Below are 19,072 nucleotides of genomic sequence, written 5' to 3'. Positions count from 1 at the left end.
GTGAGAGTGGGGAGGGGTGGTTTTGTACCATTTTTGACAAGTTCAGGGTAAAAGTGATCATGTTTTGCTAATTTGGACGTTTTTAATACTTTGTGCCAAGTTGAGGGGGTAAAGTGATCCTTCGTTCGTTTGATTAGTATAATTTATATAAAACGAGTGTTTATCCCATGCATTGGTTGTGCCATGTCATATTTACAACAAGCCAGTTGAGATTTGCGATACGAAATCTTTTATTTATTATTTAATTTTTTTATTATAAATTTTTTCACATGACTATCGCATCATTTGTTTATAGCACGAATGACATAATGCAACGGTTGCGTGCAATAATTTTTCATTAAAACATATAAAAGAGAAGCAACTTTCAAACAGTGAAAGTGTTTCTCCCTAAAAAGCCCCTTCCAGTTTTCTGCTTTGCCCCTTACAATACTCATATTTATCGGAGTCTTTTCCAATTGTTTGTTTCTTACTCAAAATTCTTTTTATAGTTTTTTAATTACCAAAATTCAAAGATAAAAACAAACTAAATAGAAATAAGACACTATATATTCATTATTTGTGAGTTCTTTTCAAAAGATGGGACTTATTTTTATTGTTTATATTTAAAAAATTATTGTTTATTTTAATTGGCCTAAATGTTTTTATAATGTGATATGTATTGAATACTTTATCAACTCAACGTTTTAAATTAAATATGTAAAGTAATCACATATAAATTTTGTAATATATGTATGTTTTTATTAAAATAAATTTTAAATACATATATATTATTATGCAATCGGTCATATTAAAATTTAATCCATTTGACATTGTAATTAGAATAGCTCTTATGATAATCATATTTTTTTATTATTATAGTATATATATACATAAATTTATTCAATAATACACGTCAAATTACTTTTTTTGAATATTTATTTATCGTTGCAAATTTAATATTAAAATCTTATTAAATATTTCTGAATTTTTTTATAATTTAATTTTTGGCACTTTCTCTTCTTAGAAAAACGATAATCTCAAAGCAACGCGAGAGTTTTGTACTAATATAATGTCTAAAAGAGAAATTTTAATGGAAGGTATATCTGTAATTAACCACGAGTTAACTATAGTCAAACACTTTAGAATAAAAAAGATAAATCTTAAATGTAACCAATACATGTTAAATAATTAATAGATGGTTTATAACATGACGTGGCGAACTGTTTCATACAAGAATTCCTCCACACACACCTCTCAATTTCCATGATCATATCTCAAATTTCACATTATAATTTGTAACACAAACTATAGACCCATGACAAGTAGAAGGGAAAAATGTAGCCGCTGCAGTGTGCAACTACTTGTCCCACTCGAAGCTCAAACAATAAAATGTGTACTATGCCAAGCTATAACCAAACTTCAACCTCATGACCACTCTTTGGCTCAAGTCCGTGACTCCATAAACCAGACAGCTAGCCGGATCATTAACAGGGTGTTGACCACCGTGACTTGTCCTCCGGTGGAAGTACATATGGTTATGGATATTATGTCGAGCCATTGATTAGGCCGATGTTTTTGACTCTACCCTCAGGCTCATGGAAGAAAGAGAGCAGTGCTTTGTGGAGTGAGCTATAGAGGGAAAAATTCTAACATTAAAGGAAGTATTATGATGTGAATTGCATGAGGTTTTTTCTTGTTCATTAATTTGGATTTTCTGCTGACTCCATACTCATGCTCACACGTTTATCTTTTACTATAAGGTCGCTAAAATTGTTGTTTTCATCAATGTAATCAGATTAAAAAGTTTGTGTTTCAATTATAGCTAAATTTGATATATGTTATAGAATAATCTAGAATATTGTAGAGTAGTAGAGTAATTTTAGGCTAATAGATTTTAGGTTACTTAAATTTAAACTTGTTCATTATGTGTAATTACCACCTTATAATGCACTCACATTTTTTGATCTAATTGACATTTTTAATTTTTATAATCTCGAGTTATCCACTGGAACAATTTGGTTGCTTTTTGCGCCTAATTTTGTTATAGAAGTTATATTTCGATTCATTCTCTTTTTTCAAATGTTCCATAATTAGAAGTAAATATTTGAATTTTCTAAATCTAAATATTAAAAATTAGGAATCCAAATCTTATAGACGCGAGGGTTCTAGTTGGAGAGTATTCGTTCTTTACTAAGCAGTTTAGTAACGTCATTTTTATTTTCGTGAGGCGATCTATGTTGAGCAAAAACCCAACTCGTAATACTCGGTAAATACGAGGTCGAACCCACAAGGAGTGAATTTAGGAGTAAATTGATGAGAATGAATTTTAGTTATGATTCAATTCGTTTAGCGATACAAATAGTTGAAGGTTCAAGTATCCAATTACTAACTAAGAATTAACTAACGTGAAATTGCAATTTAAACAAGTAAAGAGAATTAATTATCAAGAATCTAATTCAATAAAAGGGGAATGTCAAGGAGTTAGTAATCCAACCTAGGTTATGCCATCATGATTGGTCAAGTGTAAACTACTAAGGACCGGGCGAGGCCTAAAACGTCATTCCCGCTCTCTCGAGCCTCAAGGAATGCCAAAACCGCTATCTAGTCATTCAATCACACCAAGCTCACTCTCGTGTTACAAGGCAAACTAAATCAATATCAAACGATTAATCAATCCGCTCCAAGGTCACCTAGGTTCAAACCCACTCTCGTGGAGCTCTAAAATCTAGGTTTTCTAACCTAAAGGTCGATCTAATCAACCACCTCTCGGTGCGTCAATCAAACTATGACATTGATTAAGGTAGCTAATCCTAAACAAGTAATGAGTAATAGGAAAGAAACAAAAGCATACAACACTAAGAACCAACCAATCAATCAAACCCCTAAGTTATCATACTAACCCCCTAACAAAGGAAATTTAGCTACTCATATTTAGATTAACACAAACAATCAAGGAATGAGCAAAGTAGAACATTAAAGTAAGAAGAATTACCTTGATTAAATAAGTAGAACAAACAACCATAAAGATAATAAAGATTCACAATAAGTAGCTTGTAATAAAAATGAAGATCTTGTTATCATAAAGCAAATAAAACTTGCATCAAGCTCCAACAATAGAGGAATCTCCAAGGAGAAGATGACTAATCTAAAAAAAGGTAAAAACTAGAGAATAATCCAAATGTCTACAACTTGTTTTTTACCCTAAAAAAGATAATGTGCTATTTATATGGGTTACAAATGAGGTAAACAAAGGACACCCTTCTAAGGAGTGTTGGGCCTAAAATAGAAATTGAGCCCTTGAGTTTTGTCTTGTCTCGAAATTCAAATTCTGAGCTTCTTTTTAAGGGGCTCGATCGAGCCATCCACTTAAGAGTGAGGGCTCGATCGAGCCTTATGCCTTGAAGAAACTTCTGGACAGCTTTGTTCATAGGGCTCGATCGAGCCTTCCATCATTAGTGAAGGGCTCGATCGAGCCCCTCCTTTAAACGCCCGTATCTTGCTCGTTTCTTCGCTCTTTCAACTCGCTCCTATTCCGATACTTGATTTCTTCATTCTTTAAGCCCAAAACACTTCGCATAGCTTCATTTTACCTGAAACGCTAATACACAAAATAAGCACACCAATACGGGGAAAAAACGCTTCAAAGTATACTAAAAACAAGCGAAAACAACTCCTAAACATAGGTGTAAAATGCACCTATCAAACCTCCTCACACTTACCCTTTGCTTGTCCCCAAGCAAGAAATGAATCTTACTAACAAAACAACATTAACAATCTTGGTGATTATGAACTCATGTCAACAACCGAACTCCCAATCAATGAAGACACAAAAACAATCAACTAGTATTATCAACCACAAGCGATGCAAACAAATGAGGAATGCAATTATAATGACATAGTCCAATGACATTGAGAATACTATCGATATGGCATCATGTCAAGCAATCTCGAAGTTACAATCATCTACGGGACATGCACACATTGGTCCACAAGAAATGGCAATTCATGGCATATTGTTCATAGACATCAAGCAAAAGCAATTTAATTCTCACAAGATGGCACTCCAACACTCAAGTGTTTCGGGTAAACAATTAGGCTCACTACATGCGAAATTTCACCATAAGCTTGCTCTTAGTCCCGAACTCCACTACTTGATTCGGTAATCAACAACTATCATATGGACTTGTGTAAGGGTTGTAGCTTGGCTAGGGGTTAGGGGTAGGAAAATTTGGATAATTGGCTAAAACTTGACTTGAACAACTAACTTATTATGCACTTTTTGACCTAACTCGGATTTTCAACACTTGTGAATTTTTTTTTTCCTTTTATTTTTCTATTGCCTTTGTTTATTCTTTCTTTCTTTTCTTTTTCTTCATTTTTCCTCTTTTTTTTTTTTAATTTTTATTTTCTTTTTCTTCTTGATATTGTTTTTATTCTTTCTTTCTTTTGATTTTCTTTTTCTCGAGGCATTCCGCATCACTCTCTTCATATCAAACTCCACACTTTCCTCATCAATTCTCAAGGTGAGCTTGCCGGCATGAACATCGATGAGAGCACGCCCGGTGTTCATAAAAGGGCGACCAAGGATCATAGGACATTCTTTATCCACCGCATAGTCTAAGATCACAAAATCCACCGGAAAGATAAATTTATCCACTTTAACAAGTACGTCTTCCACTATCCCATACGGCTTTTTGAGAGAGTGATCGGCAAGTTGCAATACCATCGAGGTGCGCTTTACCGGTTGATCACTAAACAAAGACCTAAAAAGAAACAATGGCATCAAGTTAATACTTGCCCCAAGATTACACAAGCAATTTATAGCATTCATATTTCCTATAGTGCAAGGTATAGAAAAACTCCCTGGATCCTTAAGCTTTGTTGGTAGGGTGCTTTGGATTATGGAACTACAATTTTCCGTGAGCGGTATTGTCCCACCTTGCTCCCAACTACGCTTGTTCATAATTATATCTTTCAAGAATTTTGCATATTGGGGCATCTCCCTTAGTGCGTCCGCCAAGCTTAGATTAATTTGCAACTTCTTGAAAATCTCAAGGAACTTATGAAACTTTTCGTTCCCTTGAGCTTTCCTTAACCGGCTTGGGAACGGAACCGGTGGTACAAACGGCGGCGGCGGCGGTGGCCTCACATAAGGCTCTTCCACCTCGATAACCACCTCCTCACATTCCTTTGGCAACTCTTGACTTGAACTTGCTATGTCAATCAAAACTTGAGGCTCATCCTCCTCAACAACTTGTCTCTTTCCATTGGCTTTCTCAAGGTTTCTCCCGCTTCGGAGCTCCACCGCCTTAACATGCTCTCTAGGGTTGTTCTCCGTAGTAGATGGCAATCCCCCTTGTGGTCTTCCTTGAAGCGAAATTGCCATTTGAGAAATTTGAGTTTCCAAATGATGGATGGTAGAAGCTTGATTCTTCTCCCTTTGCTCCATTTTCTCTAACTTCTCTAGTACCTTGGAAAGCACATTTCCCTCATCCGTATTCTTTTGTGGTTGGAATCCCGGAGGGTGTTGAGGTCTACCACCATAGTTGTTTCCTTGCCCTTGATGGTTAGGATAAGGGCCTTGATAAGGACCTTGTTGTTGGGGCCTATTTCCTCCTTGGAAGCTAGGACCCGCTTGTTGATTTGCTTGCACATTGCCTTGGCCCTCTTGATTCCTCCATCCGAAGTTAGGATGGTTTCTCCACCCCGGATTATAGGTGTTCGAGTAAGGATCATTCCCTTGGCGTTGACCTCCCACATAATTCACTTGTTCGCTCTAAGTTTGACCCATGGCATAGCACTCATTACTTCCATGATTGAAATCTCCACAATGCTCACAACCTACTTGGACATATGCAACCGGAGCATTCCGTGGACCCACTTGCTTCTTCAAGGCATCAACTTGACTTTGTAAAGAGGCATTCATGGCTTTCATCGCTTCAAACTCCTTGGATTGGTCAAGTGTCATTAATGCCTTTTGAGCCGGTGGTCTTCTCCTTTCCGAGGACCAAGTGCTACTCACCATAGACAATTTTTCAATCAATTCATTAGCCTCATCAAGCGTCTTTTGCATCAAAGAACCTCCCGCGGCCGAATCAATGGTAGATCTTGTGATCTCACCCAAACCATTATAGAATATTTGAAGCACATGTTCCCTTACAAGCCGATGATGCGGTACGTGCCTTTGGAGATCCTTGAACCTCTCCCAAGTTTCATAGAGAGATTCCCCCTCATATTGGTAATAATCAATGATGTCCTTTGTCAACTTCGCGGTTTTCCCCATCGGAAAGTACTTGTGAAGGAAAGCTTGAGCAAGATCCCGCCAATTGTGGATTGATGCATTAGGTAGTGATCGAAGCCACAAGCTAGCCTTGTCTCTTAGTGAGAACGGAAACATCCGAAGCTTGATTTGATCGGAGGTGACATTATGGAGCTTGAATGTGTCCAACACTCCCAAGAACTTGGCTATGTGTTCATTCGGATCCTCACTCGGTAACCCAAAGAATTGGCACCGATTCTCTAGGAGTTGAATCGTGCTAGGCTTGATCTCAAAAGTAGCCGCAGTGACCGGTCTTGCAAAGCACCCATAGGTAGCATTATCCACATCCGGGAGGAAGAAATCCCCCAAAGTTTCTTTGTGCTTGATGGCCTTGAACTTGAGGGTGATTATCCCCTTGTTGCTCTTGTTGCTCTTGCCGATTCCTCTCATCGAGTGGAGGAGGCGGATGTTGCCTCACTCCATCATTTTGAGGGTGATAATGCTCCTCCTCATAGTTATCATCCCCATGTTCCATGATAACGGGTATACGATTCTCCCTTCTCACACTTCTTTCAAATCTCCCGAGGTTGTCTTGAAACGGTTCTAGCGGAAGATTGGCCCTTCGTGTATTGTGCATACACTATAGTTGATCTCCTACACAAACAACAACAAGCAAACCACGCGTAAATCCGGAAAGAAGCAAAAACAACAAAAATGATAAAAACAGAAAATAAAGCTAACTCGACCGAACAATAACTAATTTCAATCAATCAATAAACACTCGTCACTCCCCGGCAACGGCGCCAAAAACTTGTTGAGCAAAAACCCAACTCGTAATACTCGGTAAATACGAGGTCGAACCCACAAGGTGTGAATTTAGGAGTAAATTGATGAGAATGAATTTTAGTTATGATTCAATTCGTTTAGCGATACAAATAGTTGAAGGTTCAAGTATCCAATTACTAACTAAGAATTAACTAACGTGAAATTGCAATTTAAACAAGTAAAGAGAATTAATTATCAAGAATCTAATTCAATAAAAGGGGAATGTCAAGGAGTTAGTAATCCAACCTAGGTTATGCCATCATGATTGGTCAAGTGTAAACTACTAAGGACCGGGCGAGGCCTAAAACGTCATTCCCGCTCTCTCGAGCCTCAAGGAATGCCAAAACCGCTATCTAGTCATTCAATCACACCAAGCTCACTCTCGTGTTACAAGGCAAACTAAATCAATATCAAACGATTAATCAATCCGCTCCAAGGTCACCTAGGTTCAAACCCACTCTCGTGGAGCTCTAAAATCTAGGTTTTCTAACCTAAAGGTCGATCTAATCAACCACCTCTCGGTGCGTCAATCAAACTATGACATTGATTAAGGTAGCTAATCCTAAACAAGTAATGAGTAATAGGAAAGAAACAAAAGCATACAACACTAAGGACCAACCAATCAATCAAACCCCTAAGTTATCATACTAACCCCCTAACAAAGGAAATTTAGCTACTCATATTTAGATTAACACAAACAATCAAGGAATGAGCAAAGTAGAACATTAAAGTAAGAAGAATTACCTTGATTAAATAAGTAGAACAAACAACCATAAAGATAATGAAGATTCACAATAAGTAGCTTGTAATAAAAATGAAGATCTTGTTATCATAAAGCAAATAAAACTTGCATCAAGCTCCAATAATGGAGGAATCTCCAAGGAGAAGATGGCTAATCTAAAAAAAGGTAAAAACTAGAGAATAATCCAAATGTCTACAACTTGTTTTTTACCCTAAAAAAGATAATGTGCTATTTATATGGGTTACAAATGAGGTAAACAAAGGACACCCTTCTAAGGAGTGTTGGGCCTAAAATAGAAATTGAGCCCTTGAGTTTTGTCTTGTCTCGAAATTCAAATTCTGAGCTTCTTTTTAAGGGGCTCGATCGAGCCATCCACTTAAGAGTGAGGGCTCGATCGAGCCTTATGCCTTGAAGAAACTTCTGGACAGCTTTGTTCATAGGGCTCGATCGAGCCTTCCTTCATTAGTGAAGGGCTCGATCGAGCCCCTCCTTTAAACGCCCGTATCTTGCTCGTTTCTTCGCTCTTTCAACTCGCTCCTATTCCGATACTTGATTTCTTCATTCTTTAAGCCCAAAACACTTCGCATAGCTTCATTTTACCTGAAACGCTAATACACAAAATAAGCACACCAATACGGGGAAAAAACGCTTCAAAGTATACTAAAAACAAGCGAAAACAACTCCTAAACATAGGTGTAAAATGCACCTATCAATCTACAAATCAAACAGCGTATATTCTTGCGCAAAATGTCTGTTCCGTTTCAGGTCATTAGGAGTAGTTCTGTCACTTTTCTGAATTATAACAAATGTAACTGTTTTGGATTATAATAAAGTCTTTGACTCTAAAAAAACAAATACTATAACATGATTATTAATCATTAATCAAACAAAAAATGAGGTAATACAATTGAAATGAGTAAGAATTAGCTACATATCCCTTTTAGCTCAATAGTTGTTTTGTTTATTTGTGGTTTACATCAATTAGGTATTAGGTACTTGATATTTAATAAATATGTTTAGATAAAGAAAAAATTCACTATTGGAAATACATACTAAAACTATTTTAAGACCAAGAGTAACTTGTGACTACTTTTCCTTGCAAGACCTTCTAGTTTCAATGACTGTGTGCTTTAAATGATGCGTACTACTCTATATCTGCCTCAGTGAATTTTGATTTCACAGACTTCTTTGCAGTCTGGAAATGACTATCGCACATAAAAGTGTCTGACATGTTCTCCTTCAGAGCAGCAAGTTCATCTTTCTCACGAAGACATTTTAGTTCTGCATCTGTAAAGAACTTCGTATCTTCAGTTATTCCTTTGAGATCAACATCGCATCCTATTTTCATTTAATACAAGATGGATGGATTTCCTACCTGCCAAAACGCCTTGGACACATAAGAGTAGTACGATTTGTGGCAGCTAACATAAGAATTCCCTTACCGAAACAATGCTGCTTAATATGAATTCTATAAGTGTGAGAAGGGGGTGCGAGGGGAGGGGGAACGAGGGGGCGGGGGGCGACAGGCAAAATTACAATATTAGACTTTATCAAGAGTATATAATTCATATTAAAAAGGTATAAAATTAGTATGAGTTTATTCGAATAAAAAATGTGAATGATGAGTTTAAAGTTCAATAGAACTAGAATTAGAAGATAAAATACGCTTAAAAAGAATTCCAATAAAATTAAATTCTAAAATCTATAATTAATACACTGCTTAGATAAGAGTTTGATTAATACATGACCCGTGACCTTGCTAACATATAAGCACTAGTAAAAAGATGTAATTTATATAAATAATTATATAAGAGTAGAAAAAATACATCAAAATAATAATTCATATAAATAATTATATAAGAATTTAATAAATAATTAAACAATAGTATAAATTTGATTTAAATACTTTTAATTGTTTTTAGAACAGGCAAATCGATATGAATTAATGATTCAATAAGAGTAATTGTTTCTATTAAATACACCACTATATATTAAATAAATCACTACAATTAAATAATGTACACAAAATTATCCAATTTTGAATTAGTTTGAATTTTCTGAATATATGAAAATCCCATACCTAAGAAATTCCTAATTAGAGAACTTGCGGAGAATTTCTAAACAAGGCCACACTTATTGGATAAGTTTTAAAAAGTATGTTTATTTTAAAACTGTAAGAATCAAATTCAAATAATTTAACACACAACCCTTCTTTTACTAACTTTTTCATTGAGTTTTATAGTTTCAGTGTCTCCCGCACCAACGTTCATGCTAGCAACCAAGTCTCTGCTTCAGCTAGCCAACAGTCAGCCGAAAGGGGGTTACTTAGTCAAACAAGCTATTCTATGGATAGATGAAATGACTTAAGAAAGTGAGCAAGCAAGTTAGAAAGCACAAGCTGACTGTGTGCTTTAAATGATGCGTACTTCTCCATATCTGCCTCAGTGAATTTTGGTTTCACCAACTTTTTTGCGGTCCGGAAATGATTGTCACACACAAATATGCCTAACATGTTCTCCTTCAGAGAAGCAAGTTCAGCTTTCTCACAAAGACATTTTAGTTCTGCACTTGTAAAAAAATTCGTATCTTCAGCTATTCCTTTAAGATTAACATCACATCCTATCTTTATTTAATACAAGATGGATGTATTTCATGCCCTGCCAAAACGCCTTAGACGCATAAGAGCAATACGATTTGTGACAGTTAACATAAGAATTCCCTTACCGAAACAATGTTGCTTAATATGAATTTTATAAGTGTGAGAAGGGGGCGCGAGGGGGCGAGGGCCGGCAGGCAAAATTATAATATTAGACTTCCTTAAGAGTATATAATTCATATTAAAAAGGTATAAAATTAGTATGAGTTTATTTGAATAGAAAATGTGAATGAGGAGTTTAAAGTTCAGTAGAACTAGAATTAGAAAATAAAATACGCTTAAAAAGAATTCTAATAAAATTAAATTTTAAAATCTCGAATTAATGCACTGCTTAGATAAGAGTTTAATTTATACATGATCCGTGACTTTGCTAACATATAAGCTCTAATAAAAAGATGTAATTTATATAAATAATTATATAAGAGTAGAAAAAAATTACATTAAAATCAACATTAATTCATATAAATAATTATATAAGAATTTAATAAATAATTAAACAAGAGTATAAATTTTAAATACTTTTAATTGTTTTTAGGATAGGCAAATCGATATGAATTAATGATTTAATAAGAGTAATTATTTCTATTAAATACACCACTATATATCTATATAAATAGTATAAAAGAGAAGCCATTTCACTGTACAATGAACAGTGAAATGGCTTTTCTTATATACTCTCCCTTAGTTAGAAATAGTTTCTTCTTTTCTTAACCCTCTAGGTGTTCTTTAGTTCTCTTTTATACCCTTAGTTTATTTACATATTTCTAAAAAACCATCTATTTTAACTACTTCAGAAACTGGCAGGCGGCAGGCCTGGCTTTGTCAGCAAGGGTTGCCCTCTATTTTCCATAGGAGTCACAATAGGGGCCATTTTAGGTCATTCCATCCAAGCATTTGTTGACATTTGGCTCCTTTGATACAACTGTATTGTGTTGTGTTGGCTTCTTTATAGCCACATTTATAATGCTTGCTTGACTCTTATGCCCCTGCATCAAATAGTATATAAGTCAGCTATTGTAACAAAGCACAGACACACTTCTTTTACACTATAATTACTTCAGATAGGTAGATTCTTCTTTTTCTTTTCAGCTATTTTACATTTACAGCATCGCATATCCATAATTAATGCTCAAATGAAGTTTGTTTATTTGCAGAGCAGCAAAATTGCATATTCAGTGGCTATTCGGTTTTAATCTTTAAATGACTCCTCTCTTCTTTGTATTTCTTATGTACATGTACCTTATCTTTTGCAAGTACTAATGTCAAATGCTCTTTTTCTACTTTTGTTTTCTACTAATTTACTGCTTCAATAGCTCTTTACATTTTGTTTATATTATTACTGTTATTTACCTATCCAGAGCAAGATTAGGATCAATACCAAAACATGAAACCATAAATCAAAGACAAGCAACTTCCTAGAACCACTTAATCCACTCTAATTAACTAATTTCCATGCTTTCTATGATAAATCTGCAAAAAGAACACTAAATAAACTTTTTAAAATTTTAGCACAAAGTAACAGAAGGAAGTCACATATTGTTCTTATTTGATGAGTTGCAGACAGCTTCATAGCCATGACATTTAATTGATTCTAAACCTGAATGTGAGCATCATTTCTATCATCATAAATACAAAGAATATAAACAAAAATGTATTTATTCAAAATTTTAATTTGAAATCAGAGGATAAACTGTTTATACAAAAATTCGTTTTTGAGTAAATATTATCTTTAACAGTATTATTTAGTAGAAAATATCATCTTCACTTAAAACTAAATATCCTAAATAATTAGTATTTTTAAACAATAATGTTTGAAAAAACAATCTTTTCATAATTATATAATTTTAAAAACAACTACAAAATATAAGTTAAAAATAAAAAAATAATTATTATTTAGTTATACTATTATTTTTAAAAATTAAATACACTATTAAATGATAATTATGAAGTATACCGATAATTTTTAAACAAAAAAAATTGATTGCAGAATTTTACCTAATTGTGAGCTTTTTTTATTTAGTAGTTGTATTGTATTTTTAATAATGATTTTTCCGAAGCAACGCGAGGGTATTTTACTAGTATTAAATAAATCACTACAATTAAATAATGTACACATAATTATCCAATTTTGAATTAGTTTGAATTTTCTGAATATATGAAAATCCCATATCTAAGAAATTCATAATTAGATAACTTGCGGAGAATTTCTAAACAAGGCCACACTTATTGGATAAGTTTTAAAAAATATGTTTATTTTAAAATTGTAAGAATCAAATTCAAATAATTTAACACAACCCTTCTTTTACTAACTCTTTCATTGAGTTTTATAGATTCAGTGACTGTGTGCTTTAAATGATGCGTACTTCTCCATATCGGCCTCAATGAATTTTGGTTTCACCGACTTTTTTGCGGTCTGAAAATGATTGTCGCACACAAATGTGCCTGACATGTTCTCCTTCAGAGAAGCAAGTTCAGCTTTCTCACAAAGACGTTTTAGTTCTGCAATTGTAAAGAACTTCGTATCTTCAGCTATTCCTTTAAGATTAACATCGCATCCTATCTTTATTTAATACAAGATGGATGGATTTCTTGCCCTGCCAAAACGCCTTGGACGCATAAGAGTAATACGATTTGTGGCAGCTAACATAAGAATTCCCTTACCGAAACAATGCTGCTTAATATGAATTTTATAAGTGTGAGAAGGGGGCGCGAGGGGGCGAGGGGCGGTAGGCAAAACTACAATATTAGACTTTCTTAAAAGTATATAATTCATATTAAAAAGGTATAAAATTAGTATGAGTTTATTCGAATAAAAAATGTGAATGGGGAGTTTAAAGTTCAGTACAACTAGAATTAACAGATAAAATACGCTTAAAAATAATTCTAATAAAATTAAATTCTAAAATCTTTAATTAATGCACTGCTTAGATAAGAGTTTAATTTATACATGACCCGTGACTTTGCTAACATATAAGCTCTAATAAAAAGATGTAATTTATATAAATAATTATATAAGAGTAGAAAAAATTACATTAAAATCAACATTAATTCATATAAATAATTATATAAGAATTTAATAAATAATTAAACAAGAGTATAAATTTGATTTAAATACTTTTAATTGTTTTTACTATAGGCAAATCGATATGAATTAATGATTCAATAAGAGTTATTATTTAAATAAATCACTACTATTAAATAATGTACGCATAATTATCTAATTTTGAATTAGCTTGAATTTTCTGAATATATGAAAATCCCATACTTAAGAAATTCCTAATTAGAAAACTTCCGAATTTATGGAGAATTTCTAAACAAGGCCACACTTATTGGATAAGTTTTAAAAGTATATTTATTTTAAAACTATAAGAATCAAATTCAAATAATTTAACACAACCCTTTTTTTACTAACTCTTTTATTGAGTTTTATAAGCAATGACGGGAGATTGTGCCTAAGGATCACTATTATGAGTTATGACAGATACTTTGACTTTTGACAGTATGGAAGATTTGGAAGCATCAGAACAATCGAATATTTCAAAGAAAAACAAGTCCAAGCGCGGAGGTCACTTTCGATTGCTTTTCAAAAGCAGCTTTTATGTTTAAAAGTTTTAATAGAAATTTTTCTTATTCAGGCATGGATTTTTTTAAAAATTCTTAATGTATTCTTTTTTAGGATGCAATTTTTAATCTCCTCTCTAAGTCATAGGCCATAGCCTCTAGTGTGCCATCTAGTATGTGCAACTTCTTGTGTAAAAGTTTTGAGTAGGAGATCTTTGCCGCCTTTGGTAGTCTTTAATATATTTGGATTCATAAAAAAAAAATAACCCTTTTTTTAACCCATTTCTTCAATAAAAAAAGAGAAAATTTCCTACACTATACTATTTCTTATTTTATTTATATTGTTTTTTATCTTTACTTTTGTAACTTTTTTTTACAAAAAATACTTTTTTTTTCTAAATTTACAAATACCTTTTTTCACTTTTGAATAATTTATTTGTTTTTTTATAAACAAAAATCTGGTATTTTTTTAATGTGTGTATTATATTGTATATATTATGGTTTTTTAGTGTAATTATGTTTGAGTTAATTACACCAAAAATCATGACCTTTGCACGTTTTCATGAAAATAACATGATCTTTCAAATGTGGCAAATAAAGGCATAACCTTTCGTTTATGTTCAAATTCAACATTGGCACATTTTTCGGTGGATTTTTTTTGACTTGGACACTTGATAGGTGTGTCGCGTGTCCTTCCATGTCAGTAAAAACGCCCCTAATTTTGGAACAAAATGAAAGGTGATGCTTTTGTTTATCACGTTTTAAAGGTCATGTTATTTCCGTGAAAAGATGTAAAGGTCATGATTTTTGGTATAATTAACCCTTTTTTCTATTTGAATTTAGTTTTATATAATCTTTAAAAATATTGTGAATTAGTGAAGGTGGATGAATATAATAAAATTTTAAATAGAGAAAATCTATTTTTTTAAATCTATGGAGGAAATGAAATTTGGAGTATAAAATTAAATTTGATTACTATTTTGTTTATTTGTGTGGATGAGAGCTATTGGCTAAAAATTTGTCATTTTGAATATTTTTGATTAAATTGAAAATTTTGATTTTATATATGAAAACAATACTATGATATTAGCGAAACTCATATTATGCCGATTTAAGTATGAATTTTGCACTGAACATTTTTTATTATTGTAAAAAAAAATTAACAGAAGATATGTCAATCTAGAAAAATAACATTAGATTAAGAGGAATGTTTTAACTAATTCGTTACGTTTATTATTTATGTTTATATTCGTCCACTTTATTATTATATAATATTTAATTAATGTGATACATTATCTGTTTGTTCAATTCAAATTGTTATTTGTTACATTTTATCATTAAAAATATGAATTCCGAAGCGAAACAAGGGTTTCGTACTAGTACAATATAGACCTAATAGTGAAAAAAATCAAACTTTTACAACTTGTTGCAATTTAAACCAAACTTTTTAAGTTGTTGCAATAATAACCAAATTGGTGGCTAAATTAATTGTTTTCAATTAAGATATTGGACTATTATAATTTTTTGATGAACAATAATATATTAAAAGTCACAAGAAGTGACAAAAAATTCAAAAAAACTCAAAAAAATTCACACAAAAAAAAATGCAATTTGGCCATTATTGTAAAAAATAAATAAATAACAATTTGACTATTATTACATAAATTAAAAGGTTTTGTTTAAATTGCAATAAGTCGTAAAAGTTCGGCTTTTTTTTCGCCATTAAGCCTATAATATATAATTCCAGCTCATGGGTAATTTATAGTAATTGTTTCATTAGTATCGTTTCTCTTTTTCAACCATCATTAAATTATTATTTATATTTTAATTGTTTTTAAATTTATATTTTTTAATAGTTGGAGAGGGGTTGAGCGCTTATCGTTTATACCATTTGAGTTACAATTTATTGGTTTAAATTTACATTTAATTATCTGATAAAAATTATGTCTGATAAATTAATAATTTTAACAAAGAATACACATAGTATGGTTGTTCAGTAGAGTTGCCACTTAAACCGGCAAGCAATGAAAACGTAAAATTAAGAGATATTAATTCAAATGACAGTTCAGGGACCAAATGAACAAAATCCGTACAGTTGATGGATCTTAAAATGAATTAATCCAACAAAGAAACACAATTGCTCATCAAAATTGCAACATTTATAGGTTTTACATAACATTATAAATTAATCATAAATCATCAATATCATCATCATCATTAATTTTCTGTCCAAATCCTCTCGGACCATTTCTTGCCCGAATCTTTCTCTTCTTCCCACCCTTCTTTTTCTTAACTGCTGCTTCATCCTTCTCAAACTTCTCCTTTTGCCTGTTCTGTAAGAAATCAGTCACTCCTAGGTATATTACCTGCAAATCCATTTTCCCAAATTCTTTAAGAAATCATAACGAATAGCTAGATATTTCTTAAGTTGCACGGAAACAGAAATAGAACTTGAAACTAACGAAACCGTCTGACATTTTTAAGGACATGATACGTGAGAAAAACGTGTAAATAATAAATTTATTCGAATACATTATAACTATGGTTGCAAACTAAATCACGAATTTCAGCGTGATATGCAATTACAACACAAATTTTGAAACTTGACGTCAGTCACTAACTTTTATATTTTAGCAAATCAGTGTACTGAGCTAAAATAATAAAACGTAGACGTATAATTTACAACTACATCAACATCTTTGTTATTTAATGATTGGTCGATGTTTCAATTTGCCAAAAAATGAAAATTGCTAATTAATATTGTCAAGTTTTAAAATTCGTATTGTTATTGCAAATCAAATTAAAGTTCGTAATCAAATTTGCAATTATCCCCTATGACTATTCAAATTATAAAATTTTATTCATATATTTATAACAATCATTGAAAAAATCATTCAAACATATTCAAAATTTAAGTTTAAATTAAATACTAAATAATTTACAAATTTTAATACTAAATTATTTACAAATTCTGAAGAGAGAATTAGAGATTACCCCAATAGTGAGAATGGACAAAACAGCAAATGCAATTAAGAGAAGCGTAGATATAACAGTCGCCGTCGGATCATTACTAGCCGCCACTACTTCCGGTGGCGCCGCTGTCTCCGGCGGAGGCAATAAGCTGGCTTCATCAGCAGAAGCATAAATTCTCCAAATCTGACTCTTTTTTCTTTGGACTAAAAAATCTTTGGTTCGTTTAGTGGAGATAATAAATGGACGTGATGAACAATTAGAGTTGGGATAATTTTTAGAAAATTTTGGATTTGGAATGGGAAAAAAAGATTTTGATGAGTGTAGAGATGATGATGATGATGATAGTAATGTCATAGCCATGGCTCATCTGCTACTAACTCACTGCTTTGAGGTAGTCGCAGCTAGTCCCCAAGATTTGATGGATATAATTTTATGGACCAAAATGACCTTTTTGGTATTTTTATTTCAAAAAAAGTTCTAAATTTTTATTTTATTTTTATAAAACTTATTGAGCATCCTTGTGAATTTTAAATTTTTATTAATTATTTTTTTATGTTGATTTTGTTTTATTTTAGAATTATTTATAATTTTTATGATCAAATATATTATTCTAAAATATTATTTCAAATGTACTGGAATTCACAAGTTTTTTTATATAATATAATTTTTTATTTTCTGTTATGGAGTTATTATCTCTAAAAATATTTGATCTTAAAATTAATTTGATTTAAACTAAAGTTACTATTATAATAGAGTAATCACACAAATTATGCACTTTAAACTAATTTTTATATTAATATTACTTTTAAAATTATGTAAATTCAAATTAAAAAAAAAATAAAAAAGTATAGTAATCTGATACAAATCTTGATGTTAAAATTCCAGTATATAATGATTTGAATAGTGTAAATTCTATCCCGATTTAATAAATAATCAGTGAATCTAATTTTTTTTTACAAAAAAATGTTGCGGGGACGGAATTTTTACCTGTGACTTCAAGGTTATGAGCCTTGCGAGCCACCAAGCTGCTCTACCCCGCGTAATGAAGAGAAGTACCGAAAACTAATCTAATGGACAAATAAAGATTGAATGCGCCCCTCTACCATATTTGTACAAATAAAATAGCGTATTTATACAGAATGGTAAAGAGACCCCTCTACAACGGATGATTATAAAAATGACTAGAAAAATGAAAGGAAATTTTTAATGCTTATTAACTCGATCTTGTGTTTTTTTTGTCAATGTTAAATAGTTTGTGAATTGACCGATTCAAGTATGTTCTTACTTTAATTCAAGGATATTTTGTTAATTAGTTCTTACTTTAATCAATCGAGGCAAGAATTTTCAAGTTGGATTTTCCTGGAGCGAGCTTGAAAGCTTAAGTTTTATTGTTGATCTAATTTCCAAATATAGGTTAATAGTTTGTTTTCAATTTTGGGATTTTAATTATTATCTTTGCTGTCATATGTTTAGTATGTTTTAGAAATGAAATCTGGATTTAGGAAACTTCATTCAAGAATATTGTCAATAATCAAAATTATTTGATGAAATTTCTAAAAAATGATATAACAAAATAAAGGCTTAATTATGTAAAAAATCACAAACTTTAACGTGTTTTGCAAATTTAATATAAATTTTTAATTTTGGCAAATTAATACACAAACTTTTGATTTTTGGCAATTTTAGCACCGATCAATTTTTCGTGAAAAAAATGTTGATGTGTACACTGGAATATCCGGCGTCCACATCATCATTTTTCTCTATTTTTTTGAAGAAAAATTAATCGGTATTAAAATTGCAAAAAATCAAAAGTTTATGTATTAATTTGTCAAAATTGAAAATTTATGTTAAATTTGCAAAACACGCTAAAATTTATGATTTTTTTACGCCATTAAGCCTAAAATAAATGTCAGTGCGATTACTTTTATACTAATTATTACTGCAATTTTTTTTATATGAATCACTGAAATGAAACATGGAATTCAAAGATTAAAAATTAGCATAATACTCCTTCCGTTTTAAAATGGTTGTTGTTTTAACCATTTTTATATAAATTAAGTAAACAATAAATATGTCT

General features: G+C 31.8%; 1 protein-coding gene across 1 annotated transcript; it reads right to left on the bottom strand.

Moving 5' to 3' along the window:
* Positions 1–16,047: 16,047 nt before the first annotated feature.
* On the bottom strand, positions 16,048–17,420 carry LOC126688279 (uncharacterized). The gene is made up of 2 exons (XM_050382919.1): positions 17,017–17,420; positions 16,048–16,388 (listed from the first exon to the last, which is right to left on the bottom strand). The coding sequence occupies exons 1-2, from the start codon at positions 17,353–17,355 to the stop codon at positions 16,212–16,214; spliced, it is 516 nt and encodes a 171-aa protein (XP_050238876.1). The 5' UTR covers positions 17,356–17,420; the 3' UTR covers positions 16,048–16,211.
* Positions 17,421–19,072: the final 1,652 nt, after the last annotated feature.

This window comes from Mercurialis annua, linkage group LG6 (genome assembly GCF_937616625.2).
Source record: "Mercurialis annua linkage group LG6, ddMerAnnu1.2, whole genome shotgun sequence".
In the NCBI taxonomy this organism is placed as follows: Eukaryota; Viridiplantae; Streptophyta; class Magnoliopsida; order Malpighiales; family Euphorbiaceae; genus Mercurialis; species Mercurialis annua.
Note: the sequence above shows the minus strand (reverse complement) of the source record. Positions and strands in the feature narration are given on the sequence as shown.

Coding starts and splice junctions, on each gene's coding strand:
- LOC126688279 (XM_050382919.1), bottom strand. CDS start 17,355: ATGGCTATGACATTACTATCATCATCATCATCATCTCTACACTCATCA. Junction 16,389..17,016: donor TGTCCATTCTCACTATTGGG/GTAATCTCTAAT, acceptor ATGGATTTGCAG/GTAATATACCTAGGAGTGAC.